The sequence below is a fragment of the Juglans microcarpa x Juglans regia genome, chromosome 6D (genome assembly GCF_004785595.1).
Source record: "Juglans microcarpa x Juglans regia isolate MS1-56 chromosome 6D, Jm3101_v1.0, whole genome shotgun sequence".
Classification (NCBI taxonomy): domain Eukaryota; kingdom Viridiplantae; phylum Streptophyta; class Magnoliopsida; order Fagales; family Juglandaceae; genus Juglans; species Juglans microcarpa x Juglans regia.
In genome coordinates this window covers 37,193,989-37,208,769 of record NC_054604.1, presented here as the reverse complement: position 1 = coordinate 37,208,769, position 14,781 = coordinate 37,193,989, and the positions used below count along the sequence as shown (strand labels likewise).

The following is a 14,781-nucleotide window of genomic DNA, read 5'->3' as shown; positions in this document are numbered from 1 at the left end:
ACTATTCAAACAAACTCTAAAAGTCCTTGCGTTTAATCTATTCTCTTGTTTACCCCTTGAGAGCTAGTGTACCTGGGATATTTTTTTGAGAAATACTTTGGCCATAAAAGAATTTTATAGAAGTAAATCTACAGACGGATATGATTTAAATAGAATCACATGAAAACTATGTTATTTGTAAGGTTTTTTTTTTTTTTTTTTTAATTTTAAATCTCTTTATCACTATAGTAATTGTTTATTTTGAGAAATTCGCTCGAAAGAGAGTTTTTTCACGTTGTTGAGACGATCGCTTCCTGCTGACGGATATTTCTTTTACCTTTTATTGACGAGCAGTCATATTGCTAACTTCTCGTGTGTTCACTCTTTACGAGCATATTACTGCAAATACCGTTAGGTTTGTAATAATATTATGCCATTCTGTATCTACCTGAGTTAACAATGTTGTTCTCAAATGAACAGCACTGACAACCTTATTGGGTTGACTTGTGACAGCATGTGTTCTAATTAAAACGTTAGATCATGTTTGACAATTAAAAAAAATTTCTCATTTTTGTTCAACTTTTTTAAATAAACATGAGTTAAAACCCAAAATAATTTTCATCCATCCAACATAGTTATCAGCTAATCATAGCATCTCCCATCACTTTTATAAAAAGCTCAAAAATCAAATCACTTTTTACAAGAACCACTTTCACGAACACTAAAACCATACGTCTCAACATTTTTTCTCTCTTTCCAAACAGATTTATAATCTGCCTAGTCATTTTCAAGTGATCATCTCCAGCTTCTCACTGTTTTCTCTCGTGGGTTTCTGGCGCATGATTTTACTAATAGTGAAGAATCCCGATCGGGCATGTATCTAAGCATTATTTGAGATAGTGGTGACTTAAAAAATCATACTTCATGATGCCAAGTACTTGTTTTAATGTCTCCCAACTGCTGGCATATGCATTCGCGACAGTGTCATTTATAGCAGAAACGTTCATCTTTATGTGGGAATGGGAACATTGAAACGTGGAGGGTGACGAGATTAAAGTTGATAGTTATCTCATCCTATGACTCGGTTCAGTCATATTACAGTAATTTATTTATCCAGCTCATCAAATCATCCCATTTACTTGACTTGATAATGCTACTAGATCCACCACCTGGCCTGGAAGCTGCGGCTCTGGCTGAAACAGAGGGCAAAGGTGGCTCTGCCACGTCAGCAATTGTCAGGACAGGATATGGAGCCTCAGCTGTTGGCATATAGGCTTGACTAATGATTTGCATGAGTTGGCGAGGCTGAACAGAGGTCATGTAAGAAGGTGTTTCATTGCCCAAACCTAAGCAGCGATTCCCTGAATTCCATTGAAACCATTATATCAGCAACAAGGGGCAAACTTGAATAGCTCTACAGGATCAAGCGGAATATCAAAACAAGCTTCATATATATAAATGCTTATGCTGTAATCTATATTTATACATCTATATGATTTTCAAAGCATAATATATATATATATATATAAAGTTAATTTTGTGATTGACTAAAGACTAGCTATATTTCTGCATCATTTAAAATAAAGAGTTTCAATATAAGTAAATCCACTTACTTTTGTATCTGGCAGCTGTCTTAGGGAAGTCAGTGATCACACCATCAACGTTTGCCCCCATGACAAATGAGTTGATCTCCATGTTTGCATCTGAGAAGAAGTCCCATGCTTGAGACACAAACTCATTGCTGAAGGTTTCTACATACACCGGGAGCCTAAATGATTGTAGCTTTGACACAGTATCAGTAGCACCAGTGAGGAATGCCTGTCTTTCAGGAAAGACAGACATCTTGCTGACAACCACAGAATCAGCAAACGTCTTTATGTTCTTAATGGTTGAGTTGAGAGCATTACGAATATTCTTGTCAACCTTGTACACCCGCTCATAATTTTTTTGGTCCTTGATTTTCATTAGAACTGAGCTATCACTGGACTGAATCATAACTTTCAAGCATGTCTGGTTATCATAACCAGCTTTGCTCAAGGCATCGATGACTGCATCAGTTACACTCAATCTTTGCTCCTCTGCAAGGTAGGCCGCATGCTGAAGGAACAGAACAGAATAAAATGGCGTTATCAACAGAAATAATCAAGTCGTGTTGAGGAAAATCTTTCATTTTTCAATTGATGCTGCACATAATGCGCATCCAAACATCCTCAGTGTTGAGAAGTCCTACAGGACTTAGGAACAAACTCATCCTGGTCTTTATAAAGAGTTACCCCACTCCTCCTATTAGGCCTTTTATGGGGAGAAATGAGTGTTTCTATATGGTATCAGAGTCAGGTTAACCTATGACTGATAATAGGCTCCTGCGACCTACCCACGATGATGGTACAGGAAATACCGGCCCACACGTGAGGGGGCATTTAGAGAAGTTCCACACGGCTTAGGAACAAACTCATCATGGCCTTTTATCAAAACTTGGCTCTGATACCATATAAAATCACCACTTGTCCCAAAAGTTTAAGCTGAAGAAAGAGCTAGATTTTATTATTTTATATCTTAACACTCAGAACATTATAAAACACAATAATTTCAGCATTGGCGTCATGGCGCAATATATAAACTATATAGGTTTCTTTTTGTTGCAAAACAAATGAGGATTTGGTTACATAGCCAGATAAGACCATCAACAATTTGAGTCCACATGAATATCCCTCTCTCTGATAAATTACTAGCCATGGATTTATGGTGTGAAATCTCCTCGTAACATAATTTTTTGTAACATTCTTAGTAATTTAAAGAATGTAGGAAAAGCAAATACTTACTTCTATGCTGATCAAGACACCAGTAAGAGAGCTTGCATTCTTTGACATGGCCAAAAATTCAGACAATTTAAGAAACTTTCCAGCCTTTCTGAACTTTGGATTCCGGAACAATCTATAATTGTTGTAAGGGTTTGCTATTGCCGCTGCAGGAATTTGCAAATAAGGTATATACAGGGATTGAATTACGCATTCAGAACTAGCTTGCGAATAATATTTACAAAAATACAACAGAATGTGATTCAAATAACATAACTAAAATGCAGCAGAAGACCAGCGAAAGCATGTGAATAATCATGAGAAGGGGCCCTCACAACTCAAGGGCTTAAAGTCTGCAGAAGCTAAAACCTAAATCTCATAAAAATCATGCCTTAGTAGTTGTCATTTTCAAGTTGTAAAAAAACAATAGTTACATGTAATTTTTTATTCTTCTTCCAAACTCCCATATTTCCTACATACATTTGCAAGCATTGGTCATTCTAAAGGAGTTTAAGTGGTTGGTTCATCGTGTTGGATAATTACACCTCTCCCCATAGTTTTCTTTTTTTCTCTTCCCATAGTTATGCATGTGTGATTAGCAACAATCACAAGAAATCTCTATGACAGTAGTCCTCCATGTAATGCAGACAGAAGTGATCTAAATAAAGTAATAGGATTTTCATCAGTCATTAGTAGACCCCATATATTATAAGTGTAATAGAAGGTAATAAGTTTCCACCAGTCACAGTTTAGGTCTAAAAAGGACGTTGATCCTCCAGACTTAACAAAAGCTGTTTTTGTGAAGTAAAACATTTTCCACAAGACGTGAAAGGTTCCAGTGAACTTTTTCTTTGATTGGTGTTTTTTCCTCTGTTCCGGGGAGGGAGAATGGGAGGTGAGGTTAAAGAGTATTACACCACAGAGTAAGTAAAGGAGAACCAAAGTTGACTTACGTGTTAAGGTTTGAATCTGACTCCATGTCAGGCTGAAGGTAAATATTCCACTGCCAGTCTTAATCTTTGGGATACTTGTTAAAAGGTTCATGAAACTTGATTGAGCAACTAGTGTACTATCAATCAGATTTATTGAGCTTAAGCAAAATGGTGTCCCATCCTTCGACAATTGAACAGGGCAGTCAAGTACATCTACGCCATCTGCAATAGCTTGCATAAATGCCAAGTCTGTACAACCAGGGTAATCTCCACTTGCTCCACATTTAGAGATAACCAAAGGCTTTGCTGGAGAATGAGCATTGTGAAGGAAAAAGGTTACCAATGATATTATGAAAATTATGTTGGCATAGAAACATTCATTTAGACAACAATATCAATCAGCTATGAGCAGAAAAACTTTTATCAAAAGCAATATGCAGCAGAATTTACCTTGCGCTGAAGCATTTTTGCCTTGATGAGCAAAGCAATCTACAGTATGGGAAGAGAAATCAGCAACATGAACAAAATATTTGCTGAAATAAGCAGTCAATAATTCAATTATAAAACAGACTAATAATGCCATACAAGGTCAAGATACAGAGTCAGGTAAAACTCAACCAAGGAAAGCCAAGTTGTCATCCCAAGTGGGGCTAATATTTGGGATACTCCCATCTTTGATCTCTTGGTTCTTGTGGCTTAGAAGGTGTAAAGCACACATGGAGAAGTTTGCTGTATGTTTTTAAGATTAAATCTGTTCTACCAGATGTATAGTCAAAAGTTTCCAAGGCTGGTGTACTAGGCTGGATACTATTATAATTCAGCAACTGGGACTAGTTACTGTTCCTGTGAAGGGTCCGAAGTTGCAGATGTTGAGTTGGCACACACCAAATCCAGGTTGGTATAAACTAAATGTGGATGGAAGTAGTTATGGTCATCCTGGTGAATGTGGTTGTGGTGGTGTTATACGAAATTCAGAAGTACGATTTGTGGCTTTTGCTTCTTCTTATGGTTTTGGAACTACTAAATTGGCTGAGGTTCAGGCAGTCATGGATGGACTTCAGTTGCATAACATAGAGATTGAACTGGATTCTTTGATAGTAGTTAATTGGTCGAGGGGCAAGGGCCTCATTCACTGGTCATTGATTGGCTTTTTGGAAGAATTTTATTTGTACCGTTAAAAGTTAACAGAGTCCAACCAAATTGCAGATTTTCTTTCTAAGCAGGGTGCAAATGTCGAGTCCAAAACTTTTCTGGCCTCCAATGAGTTTCCATGGGAGCTTAAATGGAAATTAGTACTTGATAGAGCTGGTTTGCCGTACTTGAGATGTAAATAAACTGTGTTGATTTGTTTGTTTCTGTAATTTTCTTTGTTGTTTGATTGAATGTTGAACAGTATATATATTGTGGTAGGTAGTCTGGTAGAGGTTCTTTTTTCCACTTTGTGGATCCCCCAAAATGAGGTTTATATCTACAATATTCCTCCGCAACAAATGAGGGCTTTTTAATAAATTTACGGGATATCGGCCTCTTCGAAAAAAATGCTCCTAGTAGCTGAATCCAATAAGTTCAAAGTTTAAGCTTATTCATTTGATCATTACAAATCTTACAGATCTGTCAAGGAATCCAGATAGCCAAATCAAGTTTTATTCAGAAATTACAGAAATCAAAACGGCTAGGAAAGCTCAATAACAAACCATTACTTCAAAATTTGTAAATATGCATGATATTTAGGTGACCCCTATTCCTATCATGTGGAAGGAAATAATTTACCTCTAGCTTGCGATGGAGTAATTGGGAAGTCGGTCAGCATGCCATCAACAGAGAAGTCACCATTGTCAATGAAAGACAACGACTCAGATACTGGATCATAACTGTAATTGAAGCTAAAAGGAACATCATTTGCAAAATCAGATGCAAAAACTTCTAGCCCTGCCTTATGAGCATCCACGACAACAGAGGTATGAGGTTGCAAATAAAGACTGCCATCTACAGGCCATATGTAAGCCTTGGGAACAAGAATTCCAGAGGCAAATGTCTTGATAAACGTAAGATTCTTTAACAGAGAACCATACGTCTGGTTAGTTGAAGGCTCAAGCTCATCTTGTCCTAGAAACCTGAAGACCAGTTTTGTGGTTCTTGGATTTAATCGTGTCGTAATACTTCTTAGGAAACCCACCTCTGGTGATGAAATATAGCCTACTACCACACTTCTCGACACAGAAAGAACAAAGCTTCGCATGCTCAAATTGTGTTGCTTGAAGAATGCATCATACTGCAAAAAATGATAGAACAGAAGGGTTAGTGAAAATGATAGCTGAGAAGCCAGATCCTACATGATTAGAGAAGCATCTGTACAACATAAGAGGAGATAATTTTAATGTAAGACAGTTTATAATCAACTATTTACCTGAATGTTCAACCATATGCCTGGTTGTGGTTTTGTTGTTTTAGCCAAATCTTGAACGGTGAGAATTTGCAAGCTATTTCCATCAAACTTATTAGTTCGAGAATAGACTCCTTGTGTTACTGCTTAGAGACAGAAATTTGCATCAATTTCTAATGCAAAATGTTAGGATAAGCAACCACAGGGCCTGATAGCCTTACTTCCATAAGAATAGCTTTTAAACAAATATGACATCTAACCATATGTAAAGAAAAATGTTGGATGACTAGACATCCAAGTAACCGTTATGAAATACAAGGAAAAAAAATGTTTAAGACAACTCGGCCTTACGGGAGACATTTGCTAGCTCATTGAGGGTGAAATCCACAGAAAACCATCCTCGGGTTGGAACTCCATTGAAAAGGTAAACCTTATTCTTGTTTCTGAGAACTTCCGCAATGTTCGTGGCATTTTCCAGCCTGGTATCCGGCACACAAATCCCGGCTCCATCCTTTGTCAATTGCACATCACACCATAAGAGTACATCGGGTACACTAACTTGAAGTGCCAGGGCATAGGCAATTGAACTAGAATCAGGAAATAGCCCTGAAAACCCACCGCGTGCAATGACCAAAGGCGGATTACCTACATATTAATCCGATCATATCGGTTAGCTAACAGAACATGAGTTTCTCGTGTGATGGAATCCCATGTCAAGTATAAACAACAAGACAGAGTGGTTACTGTAACATACTAACAATGTTGAGGCTAAACTGATTGGGTTAGCATTTTCCATCGATGGCTCTAGCAGCTATTCAGTACAAAATTTTCAATATTAGAAAAAATTTCGCTACAATTAGTTAACTCTTTTGCTGAGTGAACAAGTTTTCAATTTTCACTGCACCCAGCAAAAAAAAACCAAGGCTAAATGAAGATTCAAAATGGTTCTCTATCTTCATTTAGTTCTCTGATCAGCAATCAAACAGACATAAATTTGCTGAGTTTGAGAGACGGAAAAAAGAGTCAAGCTACTGTAGATTAGCTTCCATCTTCCAATGAAGATTCAAAAGATCTCTCAGCAATATTAAACAGACATAATTTTTTTTTGTTTGAAAGACGGAAAAAAAAGTCAAGCAACTGGAGATCAGTTTTTCATCTTCCCAAAGTTAAAACAACGCCAATTATATAGGTACAAATTACACACACATAAATCCTTCTTTTCCTTCCCTTCATTTTATTGACAATCAGACAGAAAATAACGGAGCAGAAAGAGAGATTGAGCAACACACAGACCGCTAAGTGTAGGCCAGAGAGTGGTCTTGTTAGATCCCTGAGCAGAGACCAGAGTCATGACCACCAACGAGTGAAGCAGAAGAAGAAGAAGAAAGAACGTGCGACCAAGTGAATTACGCATGGCCGGCAAGTAATCGAAGTAAATAAATTCCGGCGATCAGGTTTTGCTGGAGAATTCGTGAGATAGAGCTTCTAAGCTTTTAGAGAGAAAGAGAGGCAACCGGGTTTGGTTGACGAAGATCAGTCTGATGATTAAATAATCTTCCATTTGGGTCAACTGTAGAGTCAATGCGTAAAAAACAAACAGGTAAAAATGCTTGTTTGACGAAGACTCATCATGATGTGATGTAAGAGCGAATAATATGGCCTTTAGGTTGCCCATTACAGCTAATCGACGACTACACCGGGAAAGTGGGAAAACTCATGATCAGCATGGGAATTGCATGCATCAGCCGCCTCCGCTAGCTTTTATTTTCCTACTTTTACAAATTCAACTTGGATGCATGCGAACTGGAGTACTCGCAGTACCCCCTCCACACAATTAACATGCAAAATACGAACAATCCTCATCTCGTTGGACGTTTAACTGCGCCCCAATTCATTAGTATCATAGAACATGGATCAGGAACGCTTGTGGCCGGCGAGATCATTACTATGTATGTAACTTAGTCAATATGATATATATAAGTTCTAAACGTACAAATTGATATCTTAAAAAAAAAAAAAAAAAAAAAAAAAAAAAAAACAAGAAAGTTCATTTTTTTCGTGGAGTTTTTTTTTTATAAAAAATTTTTGCGAGATTTGTGCATTTAGGACTTTGACTTAATATTACTCATTATATAAAAAACTCTGAATATATATGGTTTTGATCTCTCGTCATGCCTTAGTTTCATTGGCACAAGTATGAAGCCTCATTCTTTTTTCTTATTTTCCCATCTAAATTCAAGGAAGATGCAGTGATACATCAACAGCAGAGTCAGGGTCAGATGTTGATGATCCTTGCTCTCAAGTAGTACGAAAGAGCTCCAAATTACCTGATTTGGCTCCAGTTCCTGAAGAAGTGAGTTGTAAAACATGTAGCTCATATTGATTGTGATGGTTATAATTTGTACGTGGGAGAATGTATTGTGTTTGTTTTCTAGTATTGATATGCAGGTTAAGGCTGCAGATCCAATTGCCTAGTATAATTGTGGCGAGTAATGATACTCACACAATACTCTTCACGATATTTTTCATAACATATCATTGTAAAGTAAGGTAGAATGAAGAATTTTTTAAATTAACGTTACTTTTATAAGATATTCTATAATAATATATTCATTTTAAAATATGATTGTGAAATATATTACTAAAAGTATCGTGCGTTTATCTTATATGTGTATTTATCTATTATTTTATATGTGCTGAAATATTTCTGATGTGTGATTAAAAAAGAAAAAAAATCCTTTTTACTCCCGCCACGTGTTATTTTCCCATGCAGCCTTTCACACGTGTCAACACCAACTACAAAGTATATATTCACGAGGCGCCGTTTCCCGGGCAAATTCTCTCTCTCTCTCCACTTCGAACTGCTGCAGAGCTAGCGGAAACGGCAACGATGGTGGTGTCTGAATATGTAAGAAACCTCGGGAGCGACCATGAACAGGTGGTTCCAGTAACGGTGTTCGTGGCTGTTCTTTGTTTGTGCTTAGTCATCGGTCACTTGCTCGAAGAAAACCGCTGCGTTAACGAGTCTATAATTGCCATTTTTATTGTAACCTCTCTCTCTCTCTCTCTCTCTCTCTCTCTCTCTCTCTCATGTGTGTGTATGATGTTTACTTGATTCTTTAATTTAGCATATATATAAATATATAATAGTGGCAGTAAAGGATTTGTTTTTTTCAAGGAAAGTGTGGCTGTAGAGAATGTTTTGTTCTTTTAGGTGTGTGGATAACTTGATATAGCTTTTCTATGAAAGATTGCTTAAGCTTGTTTACTTTAGTCCTGTAATCAGTAATGTCCGTAAATGTTCTTTTTGAATGACCAGGGATGCATAGCCGGAACTATAATCTTACTTCTGAGCAAGGGGAAGAGCTCTCACATCCTTACATTCAACGAAGAATTGTTCTTCATATATCTCCTTCCACCAATCATTTTCAATGCTGGGTAAGGACGTCTTTATAAACCAGATTCTTGAATTGGTCATATATTGAATTACTCTACGGATACTAACATGTATCTGCTGTGCAATTCTCTGCTTTGTATACCTACTACAGATTCCAGGTGAAGAAAAAACAGTTCTTCCAAAATTTCCTAACCATCATGTCGTTTGGGGTGATTGGCGTTTTTATTGCAGCAATAATTATTACAGCTGGTAACTTTTAAATCAATTTCTTGTTCTTCTTTTCTTTTTCTTGAGCGTATTTTCCATGAGTTCACTTCTAAATTGGTACATGACGTTATTGTTGGCGTAGGCAGCTGGTGGCTGTTTCCTAAGCTGGGCTTTGTTGGTCTGACCGCACGAGACTATGTTGGTGAGATTCTTCCCTTCATGACCTTTTTCATATATAAGACACTTGGAAGATCTATTTAGGCATTTAGTTGTTTCTAGTTCACAACCATTATTTGCGAATGAATTTTGGTTGTTTTGATTCAGCTGTAGGTACTATATTTTCATCAACTGATACAGTGTGTACACTGCAGGTTGGTTGGGTTTGTAATTATTCACTTTCTTTTAATTGCGGTGAGCTGCTTTGAATCTTGGATGTTCTATGTACATATACATATATATATATATATATATATATCTACATGTAGGTTCTCCATCAAGACGAAACTCCTTTGCTGTACAGCCTAGTTTTTGGGGAAGGAGTTGTGAATGATGCGACGACAGTTGTTCTCTTCAATGCAGTTCAGAAGCTTGATATTTCAAGAATTGATAGTAGGACGGCACTTCACGTTATTGGAGATTTCTTTTACCTTTTCTTGGCAAGTACTGCTCTTGGAATCATGGTAAGCATTGATAGTTAACATTTTATGCAGCTTATGATCTCTATGACTTATGGGGTTAGTAACAATATTATGCCATGTCATATTGTGCAGCTAATTATGCTCTCCTTTGCCGTACACATAGAATACATTCTACATTCTGTGTCTACCTGTGACTTATTAATGTCCCTGTCAATTGAATAAAGTGACAACCTTTTTCTGTTGAATTTCGCCTTCAAAACTTAAGCAGCCGGCCTTTACATGGCACCTGAAGATATGCTCTTATCTTCAAACTCATTTCTGGCTTATTGCATATCTGAATATTTCCTGCCTGCCAATCATGCTCATCCAACATCCAAAACACACTATCTGGAACTACGTTGTGTAAACTTTTTTAAATAGTCTTTGGTGGTGTAGTTGTTGCACGATACTAGATACTGCGTTCTTAATTTTCTCTGTATCAATGAATATGCCAGTAATAAGTTGTGCATATATCGGTAGGAAAATCATGCCTCACAATTTCATTGCAGGCTGGACTTGTGACATCGTATGTTCTTAAGACCTTAACTTTTGGAAGGTAAGCTCTTTTTTGAATAAAAGGTGCAGATTAATTTCTGTGATATGAAGGTCAGATTTCATACCTTATTTATATCTGGAGAGTAACAAGGTGTGACACCGTTATGAATCTGCCCTTCTATGTGCTTTCAGACATTCCAGTGTTCGTGAAATTGCTTTGATGATTTTAATGGCATATCTCTCCTACATTTTGGCAGAGGTAATGATGTGCGCAGATGTCCATTCACTTTATGCGTAATTATAACAATACTTGATACGAAGTGCTAGATTTTTTATTCTCACATCCAATCTCAAATATATATATATATATATATATTGGACTATATCATTGAAGTAGATGTCTCTTTCCAACATGTAAGTAATTTGCGATTAACATCTGAGAAATTGAAGTAACTAGGAGCCAAACCCTCTTTATGGAGATTTCTTTTTTTATTTAACTCCTTGAGGATAGAGAAAAGAGAGTGAGATGAAGGAAACCACAAATCTATATCGTGCACTTGATGATCTTGAGCTGCTTTAAGATGTACACACCGAACCTTTTTTAAAACTACTGTTTTTGTAGCATCAAATTGTAAGCCAATATTTTGTATACTACAGTTTGTTTGTGCAAGTGCATAGTTTGGATACTGCTGTTTGTTTGTGCAGCTGCTGCAACTTAGTGGAATTCTCACTGTTTTCTTCTGTGGAATTCTGATGTCACACTATGCATGGCATAATCTTTCTGAGAATTCAAGAATCACGACCAGGTATGTATGAAGGGATTATTTGGAAGTGTTGTGACTGTAAAAGTCTGTAATTAGTGATGCCTGGTGCTTGGTTTATTGCCTCTTCTCTGCAGGCATCTATTTGCAACAATGTCATTTATTGCAGAAACATTCATATTTCTCTTTGTGGGAATGGATGCTCTTGACATTGAAATGTGGAGGATGACCAAATTAAGGTGCTAATTCTCTTCTGCTACAATTCAGATCATTCATATCACATATTACAGTTAGTTTATATTCAGATCGTCCAATTAAGTTTTAAGTTGATTTATATTGATACGAGTTTAGTGAAAGCTTGTATGTTATATATACTACACTTTCATATGGTATACCTTCACATACATTGTATGTGCTTCAAAAAAATCTCTCAAGACTTTTGTATACACCGTATGTGCTTCAAACAAAGATCTAAGTCTTTTGATTTAATCAAGTTCAAGCCGGAAAAATGTGACTCGTAGTGGAGTTCACAGCATTTAAATCAGACCCATCAGTATTTGCAGTTATGACATAAGGATCAGAATTTCGAGGATAATGAAAATGATTGGGAACAGAAATTGAGCTCGTGTCTTCCTCTCTTCCAAATTTGTATCATAGCTCTAGGGAGACTCTCTCTCTCTCTCTCTCTCTCTGTCTCTCTCTCTCTGAGTTCGAATTTTTTACTTCTGTTCTAAGAAAAATTTTGTGTACTTGGTCCTAAGTTTGAGGTACAAAGGGTTTGGTCTTAAGTTAACCTAAATTTTAGGAATATGAATTTGAACCTCTCACATGACATCATTGTTCTCTGGAACAACTGCAGGTATCTTTATCTAAATGATGTTCTTTAAACTTTTTGTTGGTTGCAGCTTTGGGACTTCAATGAGCATCTATAGTACCTTAATCTTACTAGTATTGCTTGGCCGTGCTGCATTTGTTTTTCCTCTCTCTGTTCTTTCCAATTACATGAATAGAAGAGCCAAGAGAACATCAGTAATCACATTTAAACACCAGGTTGGTATTGCCTTGTTTGCCTTGGTAGATTTGTTCCATACTTAAAGAAAAGGCGGTCACGCTTTGATGGCCTCTCATTATTGAAATTTCTATCCATGTAGATAATCATTTGGTGGGCCGGGCTAATGAGAGGGGCAGTCTCTATTGCATTGGCTTTCAAACAGGTATCTCTTTTTCTGTTCATTACAGTTCAAAACAGTTGCAAATAATATTCTGTGTAGGATTTTGAATTTTATAATTGTTCGAAATCCTGTCTTCATCTATTCTCTCCTCGATTGTGAAGTTCACATATTCTGGTGTCACATCGGATCCGATCAATGCTACAATGATTACCAACACCATTGTCATAGTCCTCTTCAGTACGCTAGTATGTTCGTCTATCTCTCCAATTGATTTCAGTTAACAATGATGTTAGAAGATTCAGAATCTCAAAATTAGAACCATTATACATCCATGCAAGTGTCAGGTTCTCTCTCTGTCTTCCTGGCAGTTAGGAGCATCAAAACATTGTTTCACACCACAAAATGTGGACATTCCCAACTATACGTGCCCTTTTTGTTTGATCCAAAAAAAAAAAAAAACACTAATGGAGTAGTTGTTGAGAGTTGATACATCGAACAAGTTTTTAACCTCGTTAGATTTGAAAGATTTCGTAATGTCTACCATACTGGTTGCAGGTGTTCGGTTTTCTAACCAAACCACTTATAAGCTATCTGATTCCCCACTATGAAACTATCAAAATTGGGCATCAAGAATCATCCTCTCCGAGAGAGGACTTGAACACGCCTTTGATCTCCTTGGAAGAACCTGCCACAAGCAACATAACCCGTGCAAAGGATAGTTTATCCATGCTGATAGAAAGGCCTGTGTGCACCATACATTTCTATTGGAGGAAATTTGATGATGCCTACATGAGACCCATATTTGGAGGACCTGTTACAAGCCAGTCGGAGTGTTAAGCGAACTACAGTAAATCACCCAGATCAAAGTAAGGTACTAGAATTGCGTAACAGTTATTCATTATAGTCCAGTGTTACGAATGGACATGCTTGCTTGATGCGCGGCCAACATATTCATGGGATTCTGTGGGATACATACTTTCTTGACATTAACAGCTCTGGGCATAGTTATAACCAAACTATGCGGCTTTAAAGGTCAAGACTTACAAGCGTGAGCATACTTCTGGAGCAAAAGGAGTTGAAAGTTTTTGAGGCAGCAGTATGTTTATCTGTTAGGTGAGTAAGGTTTAACCTTCCTCATGACTATGCAAAATCTGTTAGTAGAGTTCAAACTTTCTGCGAGACTTACTGAGACATTTCCTGTGTATAAAGCTTTTATCTTTTTTGGTTTTTGGTTTTCAAGCTTTTTTCTTGTATTAGGGTAATGAGAGATTAAGCTACAATCTTTGTAATATTGTAGATAATTCAATAGAATAAGGATCTGTGGAGGAAAGAAAACAGAGAAAAAGGTACAAATTTAGCACTGGTTTTTGTTGGGGAAAAAAAGTAATGTTTTTGGTTCATAGAAAATTCTCTTTATGGTTCAAATGAATAAATATGCAAATCATTTTTTTCCTGATTTAATTGACAATTTAGATCTATAAATCCAATTGCTTAGCGTAAAACAATGAAATTCATTGAATCTCGATGAATCTAGACCAATAATTGACCATTCTATCCAAAAGGTTACTAGCATAATGGAGGAGAAAGAATAACGCGACCCATACCTAAAAATGTTCGCTTTCTTTGCTAGCTTTTGGAAAATGGTTCCTTTATAACTTGCTTTTGGAATACACCTGTTGGACAGCTCGTGCAAAAGTACAGCTTTCGAGAAAGCTGATGACAACTACACTAGACTACAGAAGACACGAGAAATTTTCCTCTAGTAAAGTGATTAACATCTCTTAATATTCAATTTGGGTAATGATGGGGAATACAAAGTTTTTTTTTTTTTTTTCCCTAAGCAAGCATATTATAGATATATTTAATAGTTATAAAATACAATAATCAACAAGATGAGAGGCTCCAATATTCATTTTAAACCAACAAATACAAATAAAAAAAAGATAGATCAGGAGTCAATAACTTAACTCTCACCCATTT

The 14,781-nt window shown here is 36.7% G+C and overlaps 2 protein-coding genes across 5 annotated transcripts; one reads left to right on the top strand and one right to left on the bottom strand.

Annotated features, from left to right (window-relative positions):
• Window positions 1-972: 972 nt before the first annotated feature.
• On the bottom strand, window positions 973-7,659 carry LOC121236192 (glycerophosphodiester phosphodiesterase GDPDL3-like). Its single transcript, XM_041132724.1, has 10 exons — window positions 7,386-7,659; window positions 6,444-6,737; window positions 6,117-6,235; window positions 5,480-5,981; window positions 4,160-4,198; window positions 3,731-4,015; window positions 2,802-2,944; window positions 1,593-2,076; window positions 1,035-1,340; window positions 973-998 (listed from the first exon to the last, which is right to left on the bottom strand). Exons 1-9 carry the CDS (start codon window positions 7,504-7,506, stop codon window positions 1,075-1,077), a joined length of 2,253 nt encoding a protein of 750 aa, XP_040988658.1. The 5' UTR covers window positions 7,507-7,659; the 3' UTR covers window positions 973-998; window positions 1,035-1,074.
• Window positions 7,660-8,844: 1,185 nt separating this feature from the next.
• Window positions 8,845-14,161, top strand: LOC121236194 (sodium/hydrogen exchanger 4). Of its 4 annotated transcripts, none has more exons than XM_041132726.1 (14): window positions 8,845-9,138; window positions 9,412-9,530; window positions 9,641-9,738; window positions 9,839-9,898; window positions 10,021-10,067; window positions 10,182-10,376; window positions 10,883-10,929; window positions 11,061-11,127; window positions 11,574-11,674; window positions 11,767-11,868; window positions 12,535-12,679; window positions 12,781-12,843; window positions 12,963-13,046; window positions 13,357-14,161. In XM_041132726.1, exons 1-14 carry the CDS (start codon window positions 8,860-8,862, stop codon window positions 13,636-13,638), a joined length of 1,689 nt encoding a protein of 562 aa, XP_040988660.1. In that variant the 5' UTR covers window positions 8,845-8,859; the 3' UTR covers window positions 13,639-14,161. The 4 variants fall into 4 exon arrangements, with proteins under 4 accessions (XP_040988660.1, XP_040988661.1, XP_040988663.1 ...); XM_041132727.1 differs by having other exon boundaries at window positions 8,917-9,138; window positions 10,021-10,107; window positions 10,276-10,376; XM_041132729.1 differs by lacking the exon at window positions 10,021-10,067 and adding an exon at window positions 10,068-10,076 and having other exon boundaries at window positions 8,918-9,138; window positions 10,276-10,376.
• The last annotated feature ends 620 nt before the right edge of the window (window positions 14,162-14,781 follow it).

Coding starts and splice junctions, on each gene's coding strand:
- LOC121236192 (XM_041132724.1), bottom strand. CDS start 7,506: ATGCGTAATTCACTTGGTCGCACGTTCTTTCTTCTTCTTCTTCTGCTT. Junction 4,016..4,159: donor CAAAAATGCTTCAGCGCAAG/GTAAATTCTGCT, acceptor CTCATTCTCCAG/CAAAGCCTTTGGTTATCTCT. Junction 2,945..3,730: donor TCAGATTCAAACCTTAACAC/GTAAGTCAACTT, acceptor AAATTCCTGCAG/CGGCAATAGCAAACCCTTAC.
- LOC121236194 (XM_041132726.1), top strand. CDS start 8,860: ATGCAGCCTTTCACACGTGTCAACACCAACTACAAAGTATATATTCAC. Junction 10,377..10,882: donor GTACTGCTCTTGGAATCATG/GTAAGCATTGAT, acceptor ATTTCATTGCAG/GCTGGACTTGTGACATCGTA. Junction 11,869..12,534: donor TGGAGGATGACCAAATTAAG/GTGCTAATTCTC, acceptor TGTTGGTTGCAG/CTTTGGGACTTCAATGAGCA.